A 25,811-nucleotide genomic window follows, 5' to 3' on the forward strand; every position below is an offset into this window, starting at 1 on the left:
TTAAATAATAATAATTATAATAATAAATAAAAATCCACTCAGGTTAGGCCTATGCTAAACTGGCACAAGCCAAAGTCTTGTGCCATTGTTGGTTTCACCCCTCCCTGCCACCACCTATTAACTAAAAATATGTAGAGCCCATATTTTTTCATATTTTTTATATTTTCTTGTTCAGTCGTCCTTCTTCTTCTTTTATTCCTGGGATAAAGGATCACAAGGGTCAGGTGAGAGCGATGGCAGACAAGAAGGATGGTCGTATCGGTGGTGGTGGTTGTGGGTCGTATCGGTGGTGGTGGTTGTGGGATTTGGAAGTGGGTCCTCGAAGGTCCTCAGACGGACACCGGGCAGGTTATGACCTTGTCCTCCAGCATGACGCTGACCACCAGGAAGACAAAATACAGCATGAACATGATGAAGCCCAGCAGCTTGCTCATGCGCCACTTGCAGGCAGCGATGGAGATGATGACGAAGAGGAGCATGATGAAGAGGAGCACGATGGCACAGAAGAGACCATTGGAGCTGACTTGCACCGGTTGCAGGTTCCTGAAAAGGGACCACAAGAGCCAGGGGAACGGCAGTCTGCAGATACACAAACACGCGTTACAGTCATTAAGCAGTTATGCTTTATGTAATTAGACTCAACAATGACTTGTTTTTCGTAATTTTCGCAAAATGTAAGGGGTCAATCCAAGTTAAAAATCATTTCCTGGCTAACAAGGATGCTGAGAATAATAGGCAGGCTTGTAAGGCTAGATGTTTTTGAGACAGTTTTCTCTGGTCAAGACTTGTTTTCCGGCTGATATCACGTTACTCACACTCAGCAGAGCATAACATAATGTTCACATAGATAGAATGACACTCAGTGAGGCACAGTGTGACAATGATATATGTGTAGCTCAGATTAAACAATATTAAATACTTGCAGCTTCATCTCTTACCTTTCTGGGGTGATATAAGTGCGATTTTATCAGCACGTACCCACCATATCTACGCTGTCGTTATATCATAATTACATACTATGGGAAATATAATTAAAGCAAAATAGAAACTGGGAAACATCAATGCAAAAACTGCATCGTGGGTATCTTTGGGGGTCTACTGGTAACCGCTTTCGTCCATTACGTATATAGCAAGCTGTGGAGGTGTACTCCACTGTGTTTGCCTTGTATTCAGACAGTTCTGTCAACTTGTTGCACTCGTTTCCATCTTCATTTTGACATTGCATCCACTCGAGTTCTGTGGTGGAGGGGTGTTTGATTTAACTAACCAATCACTAGAGACTGACCGATCTGCCTGGCTCTAATGTCATTTTAAGTTGACACTGATGTGTAGCCGTGGCAACAGACTGGTTTTTCTGGGGTTTCAACAGTGGAGCAGAGCAAATTAAACCCAACTATAATGTCAGGCGATATTGAGAAGGCATGTCGATTACGAAGATCCTCGATGGCGGCGTTTATTACTTCTCTAGTGCTTGCCATTGTTGTACGATATTGAGCTTTTCAGCAGGTGCATACCAGATTTCACTGCACGTGTTGTATCCCAATGATAAACGTGAAATGGCGCCATGATTTCTCCTCTTTCAATCTCCTTGTAGTGTTTCAGGAAATAGCCATATGCTTGCGCTGACACTCCCGCCTACTTGTGTTTTATATTTTACCGACTAACTTTGGTAGTCTTATTTCCACAAGCATTTCTTTCTGGCATATGTATGGCTATAAAAACAGCACAGACTCAAATTGTGCTTGGATAGCGTACCCAACAGTAATGTCGAAGATGTTGGAGCCTACGGAGCTGGATACAGCCATATCCCCCAGCCCCTTGCGTGCCACAATAACACTGGTGATGAGGTCAGGGATGGAGGTTCCAGCTGCTAATATAGTCAGGCCCATAATCTCCTCTGTAATCCCAATGGTCTCTCCAACCTGCAAAAAAGAAAAAAAAAGGAAACTAAGCTTTGGGGTAAATAAAACCTAATCTTTTGTTCTAGCTATTTTTAATTTCGTCGTGATGCTTGGGAGCTGATAGAGGTGACAAAACTCCGGCTCTGACAATCTCTTTGTTTTGATTAAGACAGCTGTAATTATTTATGAGTGGGTGGATTGTAGAATATGGTTTTATCTTAAATGTCAAAGATGGGAAATGGAGAGAAAAGACAACTGCGTCTTCCCTTTGTCTTTTCGACGAGAATTATGCTTATGTTAGGATTTTACAATGCTCTGGGACTGCTGCCATGATCACATTCTGCAGCACACAATTATTTTTACAGTGTCATGTCCTCGGGAGTCTCTGCGTACCTGGTGAGCCCACCACACCATTAGGTAGGAGAAGCCCGCAATCCAGGCGATGGCACCCAGGAAGGTGATGGGGAAGAACTTTTTTGACGCCTGAAAGAGAAAGAACAGAGAGCAAATTGTGGATTTAGCAGCAAACACACAAATACAGACACTTATCCATCTAAAACGCCTTGAGAATGAGAACTCTGTCTCACACACCGTCTTTCTGACGTCAGGCAGCGTCAGCCACAGGGGAAGGACAATAGGCATGATTAAGAGGTAGGTGAAGCGCTTGCGGTTGGACTCAGGCCAGGACAGGCTCAGAGGCTGGTCCTCCTCCTCCTCATCCTCCGCCTGTGAAGAGACACCAATGAACAGTAACAGGGAAAAGCAGTTAAAGGTTACAAAACATTCATCAGAATAGGTAGTAACACTTAAAACAGTAAGCCATGTCATATTTGGGTGTCCGCATAACATGAGAGTAATCAGCAGGGGTCTCATTTATATTTTTCTCATTTATATTTTATTAACAGTGCATAGGATACTAAAAGTGTATGTGTGCAATTTCTTCTCATATAAATCCCCCCCAAAACTTGGAATCATTGGCATGTGGATTGCCCTCAACACACCTACGTTCAGCCATGAATGAATGGTAATGTTGATGCATAAAAATAAGCCTAATGATCACTGGTTCTTAACGGTGAATCATGGTAACAACAGAGGGCACATTCACACCAGGACAGTCCGGGGGGTCTTGATTCGAAGAATTTCCGTAACTTTCACACTGCACTTTTTAAACCAGACTAAACAGCCTAGACAATGTCATGCAGTTACAGTTTCAACAGCTGCTCGTTTGGGGGCGGAATTGCCCGAAACGACCACTGACCAGGAAGAAAAATAAAGCATCAGAAAGAAGAAAACCTGGCTCACCGATTGGCCAGGACCGAAAACGCAAATCCATCCCCTTCAGCCGGCTTGGTCGGCACAAAAACACCAAATACCAAAATGCAATACACTCTACGTCACTTCCTCTCTTTGGTTCGCTGGATAGACCGTTTGCATTTCCCACTATAAGCGAACCGCACCAGGGACACCGCCAGTGTTCAAGCGGGCCAGGGTTCGCTCATTCGGTCTGCACCAGAGTTCGAATGAGCGTTCACACCACTCTGAATGAACTGAACTATCCGTGGAAGCGGACCGGGGTTCGTTTAAAGTGGACCAAATAGTGCCAGGGCGAATGTGTCCAGAGTGTCACTGCAGTATTTATATGTTTACAGCAGTTAGACTGATTGTATCACACCTTGCCAAAATGACTGCAACAATCAGTGGTAGGCCTTTCCCCAACGCTGGGCTATTATTTGAAATCGGAAGTTTAAAAGATGAACACTATTTTTTTTATGTATTAAACGTCCTGTCACCCTGCGTCCTCCTATGCTAACATTACATTTTAGGTGTTATGCACCTTATGCCTTGTATATAAATACCTATTTTTCTTGTTTGTGGACACTTTCATGTGCCATCTAGTGGCAGTAACGCGCTAATTCATGTTAAAAAAAAAAAAAGCTGGCAGCCACCTCTGCCAAGTCAGTCTACAGACGATCCCAAGACAAGGTACAAAATCCGATCTTGTTTATTCATGCTCAATAAAATTGTGCACAGCTGACCAAGAGTGTCAGCAGCATACAGTCTGACCCTCTCCTCTGCACTCTGGGAGAGGAATGTGATGGTGCGACAGCGCTGATGAAATATTGAGCAGAGTTTGACTTGAGATTTGAGTTGGCTTATAGTCTTTGCCTTTAAAGGTGCTTATGGAAGAGTTACGACTCAGTAGCACAACCAACACTGCTAGATTCAACGTTAATGATAAAGTGGCTCTGTAAGAAATGTGTGGGAGACTTCATCATATGCATAATGATTTCTCTCACATTTAACTTCATCAGCCTGGCTTCAATGCACCACCTTACCATCTGCGTCACCAATCCTGTCTTCAAAATGTTCAAACCCATGGATCAGAGTTTGTGTACAGGTGTGTACTTTCTCCCGTCAAGTGTTTTTTATTAGATTCCAACTTTTGTATGGACTACAACCCAAGTGTCTACTTTAGCTTAATAACTTGTCTCACTGGGACACACCTCTCCATAGCAACTATCCAGAGACGTAGGCAGCACTCTTGTAACACTTCAGGGGGGAAAAGACAGCACAGAGGTCTGCACAAATTGATGGCAGGACCTGGAAGTGCATGTGCCTTTGCTCTGCGGTGACCTTAAGACAGAGGAGTCTGATGACTGTGATTTGGGAGATTGCATCGAGCCTGAAGGGCCCGTGCCTCTCCAGTCATCAGGGGCTCATCACTGCTGACTGCTGATGCTGGCTGCACTGGCAGACCCCCGGGGTCTGATTGGACCTGCCACTGGAATGCCAAGTGAGCCAAAGACTGTCACCTCGCTGCTGATCAGTGTCAAATGAGCTGTCACTGTCCGAAGATGACACATGCACAGGCGCTAGCAACAAAGACAACTAGATCATCTTTTCATTTATGGCGTTTGTGCTTACCGCTGCCAAAAGCACACTCCTCAATTAAAAATTCTAGCACTTGTAAACTTTAATGGTTCAACAACAAAGCCTTCTGAGAGCGGAAACATGTCTTGGGTCCCTTTGTATCCAATTATACAGGATGCTGAGGAGCCGTGGGGACCTGCGGAGAACAGGTCCACACATGCAGATCTGAGCAGAACACACTGATGACCTAGAATTTGTCTCTTGCCCTTTTGACAGTGACGTTAGCCAAGGTGTAAAGAAAAAAAAAAAAAAAAAAACAGGCAACAAAGAGGTGCAGAAAACATAGACCAGGCACAGAGGCATACAACAGGGCAGATGTTGATAACAGATGTGGCTCAGTAAATAATAATTTCCTCAAGAAAATCATTTAACAGCTTCAATCACATCAGCTGAGCATGCCCGCAGAGCAGAGCAAGAATCTTTCAAGATGGCTCCTGCACGAATCATGAATCATATGGAGCTCATCCTGCTGTGACAGCTACTGCTGTTGAGTATTGCCTGGTAACCTTGGTAATCAGAGCTGCCAAACAAAAGGCAGCGCTTGCATCACTTCTGCTCAGCATTCTGATTTCTCCTCCTCTCCATATCCAGATGGCTGCATTGTTGTCTGTTGAAAGGCCTTAAACCAAAAACCTGAGGCTTCAGTAAGATCAATTATGAACCAAATCCACTGCTTTTTACAGATGTAAAGATATGAGAGGTTTTCATCTGTGTTACTATGTGTGTGTGTGTATGCAGGATAATAATAGCAGCGACAGCTTCTTCATAAGGGTTGCATTGTACTGCAGTTTGCCCAGCAGCTCTTTCATGGATATGTTGACTGCATGCAGGTGACTGTTTCTGGCTGACACTGCACACTGTGCGTCTGTCATTTGTCTATTTATGCTTTACTTGCTTTCTCTGCTAAAGTACCCCATAGAGATGGTGCTCCCTTCTCTGAGTTGGTTCCCAAATGCCAGCCCCTTGGGGGCCTTTCCTGCCCTGTGGTGCCTCAGTTGGCTACACTGCCAACTCTGAGCTTAAAGGCACTGACTTTTACCAGGCACCACAGAGCTGCGAGGGGAGGCGTGACATTTGCTATTTCTTTTTTTCCTTCCCCGAGGGAAGCGTGTGCGCTGGCACCTGGTGTGAGGCAATAAAGTTACAAGAGTTGAAATGGTCACAAAAAGTGTAAGCACATAAGCATGGCTGCCAAAGAGGCTGCGCCCTGATGCATTTGCATCACTTTGTTGATCCAACTTTTAATAGGGGGGGCAGAATGCAGCCATTTATGTCAAATTACCTTTCTTTTCTTACACTTGTCCGATCCTCTCTCTGAATATGTTCATGGTAATCACACACCACAGGTGCAATGTGACAAAAAAGGGCTGCACTCATTTCTTTCAATAGTTAGACTATTAAACGTGTCACAATTTTAACACAAACTATTCATCTTTTCGGAACCTAACTCTTTATTGATGTGCCGCTGTAACAGCTGCGGTGGTGTGAATATCAGCATCTGCTATTTGGATTTTTTTTAGACATAGAGGCTCCATCTGGATATAATATTCTGCCATTATTTAGCGAGAAGGAAAGATATTCAAATCTGATGTTACTTCCTCCCCGAAACAAACATGATGCATGTGTTTCCCCCAAATGGTTTTAGTTGTGACAGAGGTCGAGATGAGTCACAACTTCCTGTTGGTTATAATTTACTTTAGGTCTCCAGTATGTTATTTAAAGAAGTGGCTACAGAAGCTTTACACTCTCATAAATATTTAATGTGTGCTGAAAGTAGAAAATCCTGAATATATTTTTAACAGAAGCACAATTTGCTGCGAGTCAAACCCTGAATGTGCTCACTGTTCAACTTAACAAGAAAAGAGCATTAAAAAATTAGAACTGGATGAATGTTTATTTTGAAATATTGAATTTATGAAAAATAAATTCTTTAATTTCTGCTGTTTGGGGGTGTATTGCAGTGTATGATCAATTTCGTCAGCACAGCTCTGAAAAGGTTTCAACAGCAGGAAAGGGAGTCAGGAAATTGTCCTAGAAGTCTGCTGCAGATTTGTAATATGACCTTGACTATCCCCCTATTCCCCAGTCTTGGTTGCCAAGGCATCCAGGAGGAATTGAACAATTAGTATGACGGTGCCTCTGGCGGCTTATGAAGGTGTGAGCTGTTTCCAGCTACTTCCTGGCTGACAAAGACAGGTGCACTGTGGGACACACCTCTAAAAATAGCAGCATGTGGGATTCAGGCACGCCAATAAGCGGATAACCAGATCTCCCAAATTCAGTGAATCACCACCTGAAAAAGGTGTTTCTAAGTTTCGAGGTGAGTCTAAAATTTTTTCTTATGTAGGCTTTATTTTTATAGGCACAAATATTTTCATCTTTGAAGGAGTGATGGCAGTTTTATCTGTAAAGACTATTATTAACCTAGTAGTAAGAGATCAATCTGAGAACAACTCGGTGCAGTGGAATAGATCAATACACACATGGTCATGTTGCAAGTCAGGGCTCATCTTAAGCAGTTTCTTGTGCAGTCTATTCTGAGAGCCTCCTATATGCCTCCACTCCAGCCTGCTGTATTTATAGACTACTGTATCTTACCTCAGAGGAATGCTGTTCAAAGTGCTACATCTTTTTTTTAGGCGCAGGAAGATCTTACTTTTTACTCTGAATACTCTGGATACTAGAGCAGTGTTTTCAAAGACTGGGGACTGGGACTCTGAAAGATTAAAAAATCCCTATAGTTTTGTGGAGACTTTTGAATGCAAAACTACTGGTCACTACTGCTCAAAAAAATAAAAATAAATAAAAAATAATAATAGGGGTCGCTTAACCTGCAGTAGATTCACCCATATAACAGTTAATTATTCAGAAAATTAGTTTTAGGCCTTGATAAAAAAAAATGCATGTGTAAATGTAGAGCTGATATTTGAAATAATAAGTGAAAAATAATTTTGATGGCCATACTGAGGACATAGATTTATAAGAAAAAAGAAGAAGCAAAGTTATATACAATTGAACCCAACTAATTAACTAAAAACAATGGCTAATTTAAAGTTAAAATCCTGAGATTTTCACCATCTCAAGCTCACTTTTTTTTTAGCTATTTATGGCTGGCTATGGCCATTAAATGTATTTACACCCACTAGTTCACATCTTTATATAGCAGTATGCACTGTCAGTGGAGAGTTCACCACTGCTGCACTAGATTCAAATGGCATGCACAAGGGATTCACAGGAAACCAAGCATGCACGTACTGGAGGAAAGAGCTGACTCTTGTCTTCCAAAATTCACCCATGTCATGAAATAATGGCAGAAAAAAACCCAGAACAGCCAGTCCTGAGCATTTTTAATGGGAAACACAGTGTGGTGTGATATAGGAAGAAAGTTACACAAGTTGCTCAGCTTTAAGTAGCTGCTCACACTGCATTTTTTGCCATAAGTGATCGATAAGAATAACATTTCTCCAACAGAACTCTGGGACTGAAGACGAGCCCACACTAAAAGATTTTTCAAATCTGTTTTCAAACATGAACTCTCTTAAACTTAAGCAAACAAACATGGTGGACGAGAGGCAGGAACACCAAGCTGTCAGTTTTTGGCTACTTTTAACAAAAAATCACCAACAAAAAAGTTTAAAAATATGGATTAGATCATGAGGACAAGCGTGAACATGGCCTGTACATATTCCAACGTGAGATGGAGGTAAGAAAATTCGGAGTTGAATCCTGTTTCATATCGCATTAAAACCATACACTATATAAAATAATGGACGTAGCTACTGTGACGTCACCAACTAATTTGTGGACTCCCGCTGTGAGCGTTTCGGTCGTCACCATCTTGGTTGTTTGGAGCCAAAGAGACCATGTTTGGACGAGTGGACAGAGCTGTGGATGAGCACGGGGATCTGATGCATAGACTGTGGTGGCCTCGAAGACAGCCTGTCAATCATGTGGCCATGCCATTAAGTATGCCTAACTCTGGGCCTTAATAAAATTTAAACAGATGAGTTATATAAAAATCCCCCCGTACAGTTGTCATGAATGTTGAAATTAGCTATAGAGACCAAAAGTGTTTTTAGTACGAGGCCGCTTATAAGTTGGGCATTTTAACATGGGGCTCAACGAGGATTGACTCTCCAGCCTCAAGTGGCCATTTGATGAATTACAGTTTTTGGCACTTTGGCATTGGCTTAATTTTTCAGCCTCAGAGGTTGCTGCTCTATTAAAAATCTCAGAGACATGAAGGACCTCCAGCGATCCTCTGGGACTTCCAAGCAGGTCAGTGGATGTGAAAAATACCCTTCACCTCACACCTAGAAATCTGGCAAGATAATCGTTAGAACCGTCAACAAATCTAAGCATTGCTGACGATTGTCGTAAGGAATGGAATCAGGCCAAAAACAAAGTTAAAAATACTTTTTTGCTTCATGGCTGCAGGATTCAGTCTGTCCTGGGGTTACTCTTGGTCAATGAAACGAGTGAGAATCCAGCAGGATGACCGACACGCCCGTTTTCTCTGTCTGCTTCCCTCTCAGCGAGCGACTTTGAATTGCTGCCCTCTTGCCCCAGGACCGTCTGCTGGCCTGGCGGGTCGCTGCATCCCACCATCATCGCTCATGCCAGCACAACTTCTGCAGGTGCCATTCTGAGGCCTGGCTGTATGTCAAAGACTGTGTGTGTGTGTGTGTGTGTGTGTGTGTGTGTGTGTGTGCGCGTGTTGAGGCATGTGTGCGAGTGTGTTCACTTCGAGCACCCAGCGGCGGGCAGCAGCAGGTGAGTGAGGAGTGTGATTACAGAACTCAGTGGGAGGAGGCGGGTCTTTGGCAGGTCTGGCTGAAGATGGAGGAACTCACGCGAGTGCATGCTGGGAAATTATCAGCAGTTGTGACCTGTGCCATAGTCAATGCAACCTTTGCATCAATCACATTCAAGGTGGAACACAGACACAGACAAGAGGCATAACGTATCCACAAATGGTTATCAAACGTCAATATCTGTCGCAAGTTTTCCTGCTTTCTCATAACACGACGTGTTAATTGGATATGGGATATTTTTGTTTTGTCTTGTCTGTATGCACTGTAATTTCTTACCGTCTCCCCCTCTTGACCTGCTGTTCCGTTCATGGGTGGTGTCACTTCCACTTCCACGCTGGAGCTGTTTGGAAGGTTCTTATCTGTGGGAAGTTTAAAGGATAATTAAAGTGAGAAGTGTTTAAAGGAAATAAAGCCGGCATCGCCTCAAATGGATATGAGAGTGTCACCTATGACCCACTATAAGTGTGTAGCAGTGTATTTATCTGCAGACTCTGCCCTCTGCCTGTATTTTCTCTCGGTCGTGTACTCCCACAGCACTCAGGTGAGGTCGGGGCTTTACTTCAAAGTAGCGGCCAGGTGCCCAACTGTAATCAAGAGGCATCCGAGAGACCAAGTGCTAAAATAATGCAAATATAAAGAGGCGAAACACCAAATGAGAGTGAGTCTGCAATCTGCTTTTACTTTCACTTTCGCAGGCAAGTGTGTTTACGAACAGTACCCAAGAATCATGCATAGTATACATTTTGCGTCTATCTTTTTTCAATTGTTTTCAGTGAGGACAGAATGTATGCAGCCACCACCTAGAGAAAAAACACTGCACCCAACGTTCCTGGCTTTTTTTTAAAAATGTGGCCACTGAGAGCACTTCCAAGTTGAAACTCTGAACTTCTCAGAAAGGTGTCAGCGTTGTCAGTGCTGCTCCTCACATTAGAACTGTTGCCTCCTGGCAAAAATAATTGGAGGTTTATCTAAAGCCCTGTTTCCACTGAGCAGTACAGTACGGTTCAGTTCAGTTTCAACTGTGAAAGGTTGTGGATTGTACCAATGGAACTTCTCCATACCGTCCCCATTTCTGGTCCCCCCTCTGTTGGGGTACCTAGCACACAGATCTGGTACTAAAAGGTGGAGCTGTGAACACTGCAGTCTGTTGACTGGTCAACAGCGGACACTCACTCTTGCTAAAGGCTGAGTTATGGCTGGTTTTGAAGCTTTTATAACCACTGGTCATACCATGGAGAGTTTTATTAGTAAACTGTAACTATAAAATGAAATGACATTTTGCTGCCTCTCGCAGCAGCTGGAGTCACAGAAAAAAATAAATTCACTGGGCCGACTGCCGGCAACTTTTAAGGTGGGACGTTGACTTGTAATGTTACTCAATGTATGAGCTGACGATGTGAATCCATCAACACACCTTAAGTTTCACTTTAACAACTTTGACCATTACTTTAGTTTTTATATGACATACACTTTTAGTAATGAGTGAAGCGTTTATATGTATTAATTTCGACCAGATTATGTGAACTGCATATATTCTAATCCTCAATTGGAGAAAAAAAAAAAAGCATTGCCTGTGGGCTCTGGCAACACTAAACCCCTGAGCTTGCCTTAGAGGAGGTAAATGCACAAACTTCCTATTTTTTAAATATCCCATGGAGACTCTCATTGCAGCCTGTTTTATTTTGTTTTGAAAATGTCAGCATGCAGCCTTGTTCTGTGGACGATAAACACGGCACAGACTGATAAAGGTGAAAATGCAGTGAGTGCTGGAAGGAGCAGTGAGTGACAACAATACCACCCACATTAAAAAGTCCTCTTGCTCATTCTGTAAGCCAGCAGTGAAGGTAGTGGTACCTTGTTTACCTAGATAACCCTAAATCCATTGGTACCAACTATGTTGGCATAGCTTGTCGGGAAGTAGGTGCAACACTCCAAACTCCAAACTCCAAACTCCACACTCCAAATTTAGGCTAACGTTTGGTGAGGGAACAATTACCACGGCCATTTTCAAAGGGGTCCCTTGAACTCTCACCTTGAGATATCTGAATAAAAATGGGTTCTATGGGTGCCCATTCGTCTCCACTAAACTTGAGAAGGCTTGTTCCTTGTAAATGTTTTGTTCCTTATAATCGATGATCTCCTTCAAATTAGCTGTACATTTGTCTTTTTAAATAGAAGGACAACCAGCCTATCTGACGAACAGTGAATCTCCGAACACATGTAAAGATACAAATCACATTAAAACAGGATTATTGTGGAACTCAAAATGTTGACTGTATCAGCATTAGTTTATGCATATAGATAATAAAAAATGTTAACTGTAAAATAAGAAACCAAAGTATATCAGTCTAAAATTCCTTAACTCGGTTAGCCTATTTCAGGCTTTTGCTTTAGTTTGTTACCTCAAGATTTTCAGTGGCTCCATTTGGCTATCACTTCTTTAGAGAGGAGAATTCCCCTCACAGGTGTAAAACAATGACAGCAAGGTAAATCCTGATCCGAATCACAGACTCACTTTAACAGAGAATGTGATGATTAAAAAGTGTACTTTATTTACGAATCATTCCGTGTATGAACAACTATGTGCACGTCTAAGGCTGTTACTGCAACCCGTCTCCCTCATCATCTCCTGCTGGCTGATATGACTCCATTTCATTTGAGGCCAGACTTGCTTAACAGCCCTTATTAAAATACAAAGAGCCGAAAGCCGTGTAATCAGATGATAAAACTATAATTGCCGTGGAAATTGCTTTAATCCAAGTGTGGTTGTGACACAATTAGAAAAGATTCTCCGATAGATAATGTGACTTGATACCGCTGTCGTCCAGCACATGACATCACTCCCTCGCTGTGATGCTGTAATGTTACAGATAAAGACGGAACGTAGTCACATGCGTCATACACTAAACTACGCTGAGAGTGAAACTTATTTCGCTACAGACGTCAATTTAAGATATGTGAGGCCTGGAAAGTAAACTGTGCTGCGACGATTACCAGTCATGCATTTTGATTAAGATGGTAATATGTTAATGCGGCGCTGTTAGCATAATTTTGCCTTGTTGATAAACATCTAGGCCTCGCTTTGATTCTGCTGCTCTGACAGCATTGTGGCCATGAAAGTGCTTCCTCTGGCCCCCTGTTTATCCTTTGGTCTGATGCTCTTTGAAGAGAAAAACACACATAAATTACACTTGGCAGTGACTGTGATTGATTTAAATACTGCTTGAAGACAACACTTGTAATCAGTTTGGCAGTTCTTGATAATGTCATGCTTGTTTAACATCGGATGTGATGCTCATTAACTATTTCAGTGGGCGATCCTGATGACTAATATGAGGAATATTAAACCAGATAATGCATATTCATGCAACAGCTAAGTGATCTTTGTGAATAATCTAATTAAAGGTCCAGGACATATTGGCAGACATGAAATAAAATACAATAAATATATTTTTTTAGTGTAAAATCACCTGAAAATAAAAATCACTGTGTTTTTATTACCTCAGAATGTGGCTTATATCTACATAGGAAACGGGTCCTCATTTACGGAGATAGCCATCTTGCATGGCCATTATTCTACAGTAGCCCAGAACGGACAAACCAAACACTGGCTCTAGATATGGCCATTCCCATTTTCATGTCAGCCACCGTAGTAAGAAGCCCATCTCTGACAAACAGCATTGGGAAAACCTTGATTTTTACCATGAAACTGCTTTAGTCAGCGCTTTTACCGGTTTAAATCACTGTGTCCATTTGTTTTGGACAGGAAGAGAGCTCTGTGGATAATTCAGCTTCCGGTCAAAACTTCCCGAACGTCAGAATCTTCAGTTATCAGAGAAAAAACGTTGAGCACATATTAGCAGGTGGTAAGCAAGCCGCCTGTCATGACACGCCAAACAGCGCTGCTTTATTCAGTGTTTTTACAGGTTTTAATGACCAGTCCGTTTGTTTCGGAGAAGAAGAGACCTCTGCAGATAATTTGGCTCCCGGGCAATGAACACTGAATTTTAACTGGGGGAGGCCAGATGCCACTACATTCCCCTAAATCGTATAAAGTGAGCCTTTGAAGGAAAAGTTTAACATTTTGGGGAATATGCGTATTTCCTTTTTTGCTTAGAGCAAGATTAAAAGATTGACATCACTCTCTTATTTGTAAAGTTGAAATGAAGCCACAGCTAGCTGTTTGTTAGCTTAGCTTAGCATAAAAAGTAGAATTTGTACAACCACACTGATTACCTTTAAGGTGGCTGCTAGTTAGTTCTGGACAGAGCCGGGCGAGCTGTTTCCCCATTTCTCGTCTTAATGCTATGCTATGCTAACCTGCTGCTGGTTCAAATTTATACAAATCCAAACTACTTCCTTCTCATCTAAGGAGCATTACAGAGCTTTTTACCTGAACGGCTTGCCACTCCATTGGCCTTCTCGCTGTCCTCCACTTGGCATTTCTTTTTAGCGATCTTGTGAAGGATGGATGCCTTCTCTCGGAATTTCCCTGCAACAGAATCACCACAGTGGTTAAAACACAGAACAGGGAGCTGCACTCCGCAGCATCTTCATAGCCTCTCCGCCTCGTCCCAGTCTGAGCTCCTTCGTTGTCACCTTTGACCCCAGACGGGTCACATTTCAAAAGCACAGTGCATACAGGGTGGCGGCTTCACACAAAAATGCATTGAGAGTCAATATGACATAGCATATCATATACTGATGATCCTGCAATGTCCTGGGTCCTTGGTGGAGGCAAAGCCAGCGGGGAGAGAATCTCTTGTGAAGATATCTGCCTTCTGGAGGTCAGATTCACTCCTGTTCACTTCAGTTCTCATATGAGATCAGAAACCCACAAGAGATGTCAGAGGCTAGCGGGGAACGAAAAGCAACCAAAGGTTTCGCTGGGGACAGCATAACAAATGTGCAGGTTTAAGACAAAGAATTGAAATATTTGAACAGAAAGCATCTGACTGTATTATTATAGGCCTTCTCTTTTTTAGCTTTACTTGTATTGGAGTAGTTTTAGGTACAGTAGCTGTGTGCAGCACCCCAGACAAAGAGAAACACTGTAGCATGCAAGAGACATCTGCTGGTGAGAGCACTGAATCAATACTTAAAAATCACTGGTGGTGATAAAGATATTTTTTGCTGATAACATTTATTGATTGAATAACACTGGAAAGATGATGCTGTGACGCAGTAGACTTAATTGAACCCAGTCATCAATTGAAAAACATGACCTTGTGTCTTGCATAAGCAGTGTGCCCTCTTGACGTTACAAATAAAGACTCGTGCAAGGCAATTCTGCCCATGTTGTAATGACTGGCGAAGACCAGCCACTGGGCCGTGGGACAATAACTTTCCATGGAATCCCAATGGCCTAAAATCCCCAAATGACACACGTAGGGACAACAATACACCACCAGGACTCAAATGCACTAAACTCTTGTAGTGCAGTTTTTTATGTTCCCATGTAATACAAATGTGATGCATTCAGAATCAATTTTGGCTAATCTATCATATGCTTTTGGTGGAAAACCTACCCGTAATTAATCTCACTGACTTCCTGTGCATGTCAGTTTTTGCATGCATGTCCCAATCAGCCTTTTGTAATCAATGGGAAAGATTTTTTTTTCCTTTTGAGAGGACATGGCTGATTTGTCAGTGCTTGACACAGTGACGCGTCGATACGTATTCCACCCAACCATGTCAACACTGTCTGTGACCTTCTGGCAAAATCATTAACCACCCTAAGTCACCGCCGGCCTTCCTCCCGTCCCCTCTATCTCACTCTGCATTTCTCCATCGCTCCCATTTTTCTCACTCATCTGTCTTTTTCAAACACCTTCCCTCTTTTACTCTGCCTTTTCATCGTTAGCAACACACAGCCCCTCCCCACCTCTCTCTCTCTCTCTCTCTCTCTCTCTCTCTCTCTCTCTCTCTCTCTCTCTCTCTCACGTTCAGACACACACACATGCGCACAAACACACACATGTACTGGACATTTTCACGAGACGGCATCACACATTCCACTGCCTTGACATCACTCACCTTAGGCTGACACTGTCAGTGGGTTGTGTTTGGCAGTTTGCATTCGTGTGTGTTTGTTTGCACAAATGTGGGTGGTAGATCATTGTCTCTGCTTGATTATACAAGCAGCAGGGTTGGGCTTTTTGAAGAATTTCAAATGGAAATTGTTGCCATTAATAATTTGATGGGAAAGGAATGTTGAAGAAAAACACACAGGTTTCAGCACTAGTTCCAAAAATATTTCCTCAGAGACCTATACAGGCAGAGAGCAGTTACCATAGAAGCAGGGAAGCGGAGAGGATTCAAAGTTGTAAGGCTGACCTGCAAACTGCATAACAGATAAAAAATTTTAATGCTTTTTATTTGAATGACAAAATAATTGGCATAAAACCCATAGTATCTAAATACAGATACTGCACTCTGCTTTTGGGTAAATGCAAAACTCCACAAATCTCAGCTTCCTTCTCAGCTCCCTGCCCTTGTTGCATGATGTTTTATGTGTCATTTTGCGTCATCAATGAAACGTTTCGTGCCATTCAGTGTTGTACGCAAGACCACCTAAACTGAGACCAAGTCATGACAAAGGTTAGGGTGTATCGAAACTGAGACAAGACCAAGATTTTAAAGTGTTAAGACGAAGTCAAGACCGGGCCCAGACCGATGTGAGTTCCACACTGCATGACACACTTATGATATAATGTGGAACATGGAAATCATAGGCACTCCTCAATTTCTCTTCATTCACCTCTTCCATTGCCATACTGTATGTGCGTACAAAGAAGTGTACCACAAGAAATGATCAAAAGACTTCGAAGAGGTGATTTTCATGTGTGAGAATTTATAAGCAAACACATACAAACACTAAGGAGCTAAAATCAATTTAACTATTTTTAGTCAAAGCTCTTTTTTTTTTGCAATATCCCCACACATGGTCTCGACAGGTCTTGAAATAAAATCCTGGGTCCTCTTTGTCCGAGACCAAGGAAATACCGAGCAAAAATGCGGTTGAGTCCGAGATGAGGCCGAGACCTCCAAAAACTGGTCTCGAGATTGGACTTGACACCAAGACTGGTCTTGAATACTACAATGCTGGCATCGTTTGGCTGATTTTAGCTGGTGGATGGGCCAGGAGCTCTGGGTGCTGGCGGCACAGGTGGTACCTTAACACCATTTATCTGTGCCCCACCTTGACGACACAGACCTGGTTGAAAGTTGGCAAAGTATATCTTTGATATTTACACTAAAATCAGCTAAAGAATAAACTAATAATTTATGCATTTAGATATGTATTTCAATATGTATTTTCAGATTGCGTGAATACCACTAGTCCAATGCTGAGATCTGCTAAGCTAGTTAGCTTTAGCAGGAGTTTAGCTGAAATATTTTTCTCCATCATGCCTGGATCTAGCTACTGCCTCATTTAGGTAGTTATGTGGAATAACTAAGAGTAACTAACAGAGTTCATCACAATGGATATTTTTCATTTACAGACAACAGCTAGGAAAAATCAAGTTAATTTACTTGTAGCTTTAGCAAAGGCTAGCTGCGTCTTATTCACTATCTTTTGCTTTATATTGTATTCTAGTTGCTCCAAATATAAAAACCTCTTTCCACAGAGATGATACATTGCTATTGCATCTTTATTATTAAACTAATGACAAAAATATGTTACTATGTTTTGCCTTTGGGTACGATTTGAAATTTCACAATGCTTTAAGCTCTGAGGGCAAACATAAAAGAAACATGACAGTTCCAATTTGCACAATGAAGCTATTGCAGAGTCTTTAAGAATAACCAAGTCCAGCCCTTCCCTAACCGTCGTCATTTTCCCTGTCAGCTCTGCCTGTTATGCAACCACTGGGTGGATGAGTCACTCCAGTTTGCCAAATTCAGCAACGTACGTCTTACATGTGTGCACCCGCTGCTGGTGCAAGTGGAACCTCCAAGTGAGCGCTGAGGCATGGATGATGTATTTCTCAGCGATGCAGATGGGTAACAGGGCCGAAGGAAAAAAAAAAAAAGAAGATAAAGAGAAAAAAGAAAACCTTGTGCTTTGTGTTCGCAGGGGATGGTATGCTGTGCATTTGTGTGTGGTTTTACCCGTCTTAATATGTTCTCAATTCTGACTAAGAATCCAAAGAAGAAGCAGTGGCTTTCTCACAGAATCAAACACAACCAACACATGACTGCAATTTTCTCAGTTTCTTTCATATATCTTGTTAATAAATAGAATAAAAGTCCATAGAAGCACTACACAGAGTAACACACAATATGTACATATTCTTTGGGCAGAAATACAGAAAAAAAAGCCAAAATAAAAATGAGAATAAAAAGTAAATTTTTAAAAATGGCATGGCTACCATGATTTGCACTTATGTCAGTGAAATCTCAGAGAGGTTGTCAAACATAAAAACCAAAATTGTACAAAATGTATGTCGCAAGCAAACGAATAAACAAACAAAAAAAAAATGGGGTTGGAAGCGCTGATATATGATTGAAATGGAGAAAAACCAAGAGGGATGACAGAAGCTGACTCAAAGAATCAAGTGAAAACTTTCAGGCTTACCTTCCTCAGTCATTGAGTGATAATATTTTAGTTTCCCATAAGTCCCAAGCTCTACAACATCACAGCAAAAGACAAGGGTAAGGCAACGAACACACAGAGAAAAGGAAAAGATTGAACATGACAGAACAACACAGGTCCGCTGGTTCTACATCACATACTGTACAGACACTCACACGGGCACAAGGAGTGACATACAGAAAGACAAAGTCTCTCAGAGTCATCGCTGCATAAGTGCAAAACAGAGCGATAAGGCTTGAATTACAAATAAAATACATTATATTATTACAGTAACCCAGTCTGATAAAGAGCCTGCCAATGGCACAGGTTAGACGGCTATTAGAGAAGACTTGCCAGAACAGGGGGAGGGGAGAGGGGCTGTCGGTATACTAGAAAAAAAATAAGAGGTTCATACAATGATATATTTAAAAACAAACAGAACGGGAAAGCCAGAAAGAGAATTTACTGGGTCAACATGCAACAAAAAGATGAGTCCTCCTCTCCTCTGCACGCAAGCTTATTCAAAGGCTTGATGATTCGGCATTTTATTTCCACAATGAAACCTGAACAATTAATTTGATTCCCTTACTGTAGCAGTTCTTCTTGCCACAGTAAATAGACGGTCAGCACATCTGCATGATGAATTAGCCGGGAATTCAAACCTGCAGCAACAGCTGAACGTGAAGCAGCAGGACAGAAGACACCTGACCACCCCCCCACCCCCCCCCCACCCCCACTCCACCCCACCCCCCACCCGCCCCTCCCCCGCACTTTGGCTTGGAAAGTCGCCTAAGGATTTCATTTTCCAGCAGTGTTCTGTCCAGTTTTCTCCTCCAGATGCTAGTAGAGCTGCTACAAATATGATTTAAAATACTGTTGTGATGCACTGATGTCTATGGCAAAATAAACCTACAGTATTTTTTGTGAAGAAATACACAGCTAGATACAGAACATCGGTACAGGAAAAGTCCCTATAAAAATGGTTGATGGTATGTTCTGTGTGCGCAATGGCGACTCACTGCTTGGGCCAAATCCAAAGCTATCTTCATGGCTTGATACCATTAGAAACATGATACAATATTCTAACTTATCTTCGGTAGTTACTTAATATTTATTTTGAAAGTTGACTCATGAGGTCACCACTACAAATTATATATGCTGAACAGGCCTCCAGGAAAGCAGCTCAGCCTCACTTACGATTCTTCCCAGTGGCCACTCGCGGTATTTAGCCAATAAATCCCCTAGGACCCAAAAAACACTTTCCCCATAGACTACGACTGTTAAAGACATGTCTGTAAAACAGTAGACAGGACACCTTGAACAGCAAACAAAGCCAATTATGAATCTTAATATTCTCAATTTTTGATGCATGGAACCCTAACCCTTGTGTTGTACCCCACTGATATGATTGGATATGGCACCTCCTTGAAGTATACCCAAAAGCTAGAAACTTTTCTTGGCATATGCGCCAGGCAACCATTTTCAATGAACTGAATAGACGCCATCTCCAGTCTCATCATCATTATGCATCTTTGGTGCTAAGCAACTCTTGGAAATGTCCGATCTACCTACTTTCTCCTATTTCAAGCCTCTATTAGACCAGATCGTCATGGTGATGGAGTACCAAGAGGCTGATCCGAACTTGGCAAACTGTATTTTCCAGGAATAATTCAGTGCTGCCACGAAAGGCACGTGCAGCAGGGGCTGTGCGTAGGGCACACCAAAACAGCCCGACATGATCGTCATCAATCTTGATTATACATACTGCATTAACTCCTCCCATTAGGGCCCTCTCAGATGCAACACGGTTTGAGCTGCACTGCCGATAGTTTCAGTGAACATGGTGCAGCCGCAGCGTGAGATCACCAAGCGCTACACTCATGCGTATAGGTTAATATTGAAGTTATTAATATCGTCAATTATCCTCTGCTGAGCACATTTTTTTGAAACTTTAGCTCATTAAAACATACCTGCGCACAACAATAAGACAGGAACATCTGGTGGTCTTCCTGTCATCAGCATCGATGCAGAACTCGATCAAAAGCCGTCATATAATGACCTCATTATCCACCTTGCAGTCAAATAATGCAGACATGTGCCTCTGTAGAGCCTCCCGCAACTGCTGAGAAATGCCTGTTCTAATACACTGTGCAGACCTCTCTTGGAAAAAGAGAGACTTCCTGGTTATAAAAAGGTTAAGACAATTAAATATGTTTTGTTATTTGGGTAAACTGACCCATCAACTCTCTTCACAGGCACAGATTTCTAGTTTCGTACAAGTTTTGTGCATGTAGAGGGTGAAAAGTACAGTATGCCCACACCCACATACACTCACACTAATATACAACTCTGCCCAACAGTGGGCGACCACTCCACTCGCGTGTGAGTGATTATGGTGTGAATCACATACCAAATGCGAGATTTGGCAGCCCTGAAAACACAGTCTAATGAGATGAAAACACATCCTGTTGCAGAGTGTCTTGCTCATCTGCTGCACTCCCAGACAAGTGCCTCAATCCCATGTGATTAGGCGATTTGGGTTTGAAGTGCACCATCACTGTAAGGCCGGCCTCTGAGGGCAATTAACGCACGACACAATCGCCGCCCGGCCCGCACGCTCGCCTGTTTGCTCTCTGCAGCCAGAGAGACAGAGAGGGAGGCTTGTTGTTGTTTACCAGGGGCCCTCTTGTCCTTGCGGTGTGACCTCTAAACCTCTGGTGAGCTGTGTGCTAGAAGTGTGTGTGTGTGTGTGTGTGTGTGTGTGTGTGTGTGCCCGCTCTGTCTGCTGGGGGTTGGGGTGTCAGGGAAATTCACAGCCTGTGCTGAAGCAAAAAGGCTTTTAACATTGATTCTTTCACCCACCCGGCGCAGGGTGAGCTCAGAGGGCGCAGGAGGGGGTGTTACGTGTATGTGTGTGTGTGTGTGTGTGTGTGTGTGTGTGTGTGTGTGTGTGTTGAGGGATAATGGGTTGATAGGTGCTGGTCGGCTAGTCACAGTTACATAACATACTGGTAGTACGATTATCTATCAAAAGAAAATTTAGGGGACATGTTTTCAAAGGCCGTATTTACTGGATAAAGTGTGGTGCCTCTGCACAATCGTTTTTGAGAAACACACTACTTTGTAGATGAGAAGATCAATACCTTTCCCATTTCTCGAAATGCTAAACTATTCCTTTAAGAAATATACAGAATATTTATTAACGTAGGTGCAGAATTCTGGGGTGGGTACAGGGGGCACATCCCCTTCAATATTTAGAACATGCATTTGTTTTCCTCAATAAAAACATGATGGTAGCAGAGGACTTTTAATTTGTCAAAATTAGACATTCACACTATAAATTGATTCACGAAGATGCAGGAAATTAAGTTTTTGAAGCTCAAAATTTTCTGGTGGAGGACCTGACACACCCTAGCATGTTTTCATTCCCAACTCCTCACATATCGCCACTTGGTCAGTGGATTTTCACGTCTACATAAGACACACTAGGTACCCTGGATTCATCCACTGTTGGCATTTTGGGGCACTGTATCAGTTTACGGTTGTTAAAGCATTTTGTTAATTCAAAAATTACAGTCAGTTTCACAGGAAATGTACAGTTTGTGCTTGTTCGATGCATACTTTGAACAAGTTTTCAAAATACACAAAATAAAGCATCTCATATTTACGTTTATCTCCTTGTGCAACAAACGTCCATGGTTAGGTTTAGAAAAAAACACCATGGTTCGGCTCAACATTCATACGGGAAGCAAACACCAGGCTCCCAGGTGAAAGTCCGGTGTTTGGTGGACCCATCCACCAATCCTCTCATCCGCCCTATTGGGACTTCCCAGCTCCTTAAATTATGTTATGAATATTTCACTAATAATAATCTTGTTATAGCGCAAATACAGTATATTATTCATTACATTTTAAAGATGCTTAAAATGTTTTAGGAGCAGTGTAACCATGAAAGAAATTATTAAAAAGCTACAGCACAACGTCAATATTTTATATCTGTATAAATGGAAAATATATTTCCATTGCACATTGGGTGGGAGGTCAGTGACAGTGAGTGCATTATTGAACCATGTGATCAATGGGGCTGGGTCACCACAAAGGCTGCTGGCGGGGGGGCAGCAGCAGTATGGGGCAGGATGAATGGATTCACCTCTCGCACTAAATGGCTGTGACAATAATGTAAAGTCATAGCGTAGAACAATCAGACCCTAAAGTTATTTTGATATCCTTTATTGTTTCCTTGTTTGCTTAATTCATTTCGTCCTTTTAGGGTATAAATTATGTCCTCGCAAAATTAAATACACACATAAAGCTCATTTGCTGCCCTTGAGCTCATTTCCTTCCGTGCCTGCCATCAGAAACTTCCAATGAAACAGCTGGCCGCATCCTCATTTGCCTCACCAGTTTACTCAATAAGTGTACTGTCTGCCAACACGGGTGTATCATGGTTTACCCAAATGACCTTGTCCTCTCGATGCCCAGCCCGTGGAGGTCCTTGGTACGGAGTCTGCTCAATAAAATTGGCCCAGCATCAACAAAGATGCATTGTGAGTGATCTTTCCAGTCGGTGAGATAATGAGCTGCAGGAAAGCATCTGATGAGATCACTGGTCTGTGCCGCCATATTTATAGCGGCGTACTGAACTTTATTATCAGCAGTTCATTTTATGTAGACAGGGGGGGCTGTCAGATATTTAAAATAAACAACAAGGTGAATAATTAATCCTAGGTCGAGTCGATTATTGTTAAAAATCTATGCAGTCCAAACGTGTACTACTACTATGGATACACTGATACCAATGTTACTTTGTTTTTCTCTTTATTTATTTCCCCTTCTGTGCCTGGGAAACAACAAAATCTTCATTATAATTTTCTTTTTAAAACTCATTCAGCCTTTCATTACACTACCTTTGAATGTGCACTAATGCAATCCCACAAATTTATTAATCCTTTAATGTAACATTTCATATAAAACACACCTTTTTAAAAAGAAACTGCTTTAAAAGCCTTTTCTTTCTCCTTCAAACAAACTGTATTTATGCAAGGCTCCTCATAATAGACCTAGGCTATGAAACCAACGACTTATCACACCTTGACGGCGCCACTGGCCACGCACATGTGAGTTGTCGACGGTGACAACGTGTGTCAGCTTCGTTGAGTGTACCAATTGCAGCACAATGCTGGTATATGACAGCAAGAAGACGGGGACCTCGACACTTACGAGGCACATGACGAAGGCCTGCCATGGAAAGAAAGACGAGAGTCAGCCTTCAATATCCACGTTCGTATCCTTAAAAAAAAAGTCGGGTTTAAACTGGGCTCTGGCTCATAATGATAGTTAAAGGGACGGGCTGGGCTCGGACAGAACATGCACAGGCTCGGGTGGGGTCAGGCTGGATTTTTTGGGCCCAATCTAAGCTCTAATTTGAACACATTATGATAACGCTTTAATTTTCCTTCGCCCAATACTGAAAAGAGCTTGAATGCATCGTACCGTAACTCAATGTGACCTCCGTTAGCCGGTAGTTCGGACCACTTGCTGCTAATAGGTAACGTTAACCAGCTCCCCTCCTGCCGATCTCAACATGAATTTGTTGTTCACAATGCAGCATTATCGGAGAAACAATAGGGAGTGTCCCCATATGCGTCAATAATGAGTTTACTACATCATCCTGGCATCCTGGGAAAAATCTCTGTTTGTCCCAAAGACGTTTTCTACTATACCTGGGAAAATGTGACACTGTTAGTCTCGAGTGTGACACAACGGAAAAACATCGACCACTGCCACCGGTGAATGTAGTCTTATTTGCCGATGGATGGATGACAGTCAACAAGGTGAATACCTAATCTCACCAATACTGATTGGCGCATCCCTAACCACTGCTGTATGGTCTGAGGTCATATACAAGCACCCATCGTCTTCCATACTGAGGTCAACCTGGGCTATGGGTATGCACAGACTCACCACCGCCAGAGTTCACGTCTCAGGGTGATAAATCTTATTGAGGCGCCTGAGCCAAAGGCATGCACACAGCCTGAATTCTGAGTGCTGTTTTGGGAGGCTTGTTTCAGCCATCCGCCGAGGGCTCCGCGGGCAGAGTGGCTCTCACTCTACTGGCGGAGCCCTCGGCGGATGGCTGAAACAAGCCTCCCCCACTCTGCCCTTCTCCCTCCCCATCTCTCTTTGTAGTTCAATATTTGATGCCACTCCTAAGTGATATTGTTTGTAGCTCCACGCTGATGGAAAAAAGAGATGTGGGCACTTGTGCCGGGAACTAACTGTACCAGACTATTACAATGTTCTCTCTGATGAAAAACAAGCAGGATTAAAGGTCTGTTATTAAACTGAAGGACATTAGCGATGACGCTAACAAGAAAACTGTTGTTCTTGGACCTCATTTGGATGCTGAATAATCTACTGTATCTCTTAAGGAGCATGTGAATACTTAAATCAATAACAGTTTGGTGGGAGCAGCTAATTATAAAAGAGGGGAACAAATCTGAGTCCACTGTAATTAATTGCTCTGTCCAACTCTTATTGACTCAGATCCTGATGAAAGGCATGTGAAGAGGACTACGAAAACAGCTGACAACTTTTCTCCATCTGCCACACAAATTCACAAACTAAGCACAACGTTGCCAAGTTGAGAGACCCAGGACATGAATCTCATTCTTCTTCCTTCACCACTGGCATGTCTAAATGTCTGCAGGATAAAAGACCCCCACAAGTTGGAGTTGGAGGACAACACGGACAGGGGGAACCAAAACCCTTTGGGCCTCCGCCTGTCTCACAGAGAGCAACAATGCAAAGTTAGAGCTAAAGTTCATAAGAGGAGAGAGAGGATTGGGGGAAATGGGGAAAACAATGCAGAAATGGTCACAAAGGGTTTCCAGGGAGAATACATCCACAGAAGAGAATGAGATATTTGAAGGAGAGAGTCTGCAGGGATGGACAGTACAGAATTGACATACAGCACAGCGGCGCTGGGGGAAATGTATACATAGGGGACACGCTGGGCAAGAGAGTTTCCTCCAGGCTGTTGAAATGAGAACAAACAGATTTTTTTGAGGGTGGGAGGAGGATACGGAAATTAGAGTAGTAACTCACCAGAGTCAGCAAATTCTGAGGGGACAGTAAAAGAAAGAGAGATAGGAAGACAGAAACAGAGACAAGATAAATCCAGGTGATATTTAGTTTGATAGCGCACATTGAATCATTGATAGGTATTATTCCAAGGTAAGAGTTAATACTGAAAAAAAAATGGAGCTTAAAGTAATTTGATACTTTGGGAAATATGCTTTTTTGCTTCATTGCTGAGAGTTACATGAGAAGACTGATACCACTCTCGTGTCTGTCCCAGTGACTCTACGGACAACACATCTCCACTTCCTCCCACTTTTCAAAAATGAAGCCCTAATATCCTGGACACAGCTGCTGCCATCTTGTGCTGGTGACATTAGTGGGAGCCAGTTTCCACCATCTGACCAGTTGAGAGCAGCGGTGTTAATTGCGTGCACTCGATTGGCACACAAAGCTGTCAATCATGATGTCAAACTTATCAGAAAAATGAAATTTGACTAACCATCA

General features: G+C 42.5%; 1 protein-coding gene across 7 annotated transcripts in view; it reads right to left on the minus strand.

Annotated features, from left to right (window-relative positions):
- Positions 1-25,811, minus strand: part of LOC125883551 (sodium/potassium/calcium exchanger 2-like) — a 56,409-nt gene continuing 30,598 nt past the window's right edge. For 3 of the 7 annotated variants that reach the window (XM_049567922.1, XM_049567921.1, XM_049567923.1), the window contains 8 exons: positions 25,332-25,346; positions 18,228-18,278; positions 14,040-14,138; positions 9,923-10,005; positions 2,493-2,627; positions 2,295-2,384; positions 1,756-1,922; positions 1-579 (listed from right to left, as the gene is read on the minus strand). In XM_049567922.1, the coding sequence (XP_049423879.1) occupies positions 330-579; positions 1,756-1,922; positions 2,295-2,384; positions 2,493-2,627; positions 9,923-10,005; positions 14,040-14,138; positions 18,228-18,278; positions 25,332-25,346 (890 nt within the window). In that variant the 3' untranslated portion in view covers positions 1-329. The remainder of the gene's footprint in view (positions 580-1,755; positions 1,923-2,294; positions 2,385-2,492; positions 2,628-9,922; positions 10,006-14,039; positions 14,139-18,227; positions 18,279-25,331; positions 25,347-25,811) is intronic. The other 4 variants (XM_049567927.1, XM_049567926.1, XM_049567925.1 and 1 more) reach the window with 2 other exon arrangements.

The sequence above is a fragment of the Epinephelus fuscoguttatus genome, linkage group LG23 (genome assembly GCF_011397635.1).
Source record: "Epinephelus fuscoguttatus linkage group LG23, E.fuscoguttatus.final_Chr_v1".
NCBI lineage: Eukaryota > Metazoa > Chordata > Actinopteri > Perciformes > Serranidae > Epinephelus > Epinephelus fuscoguttatus.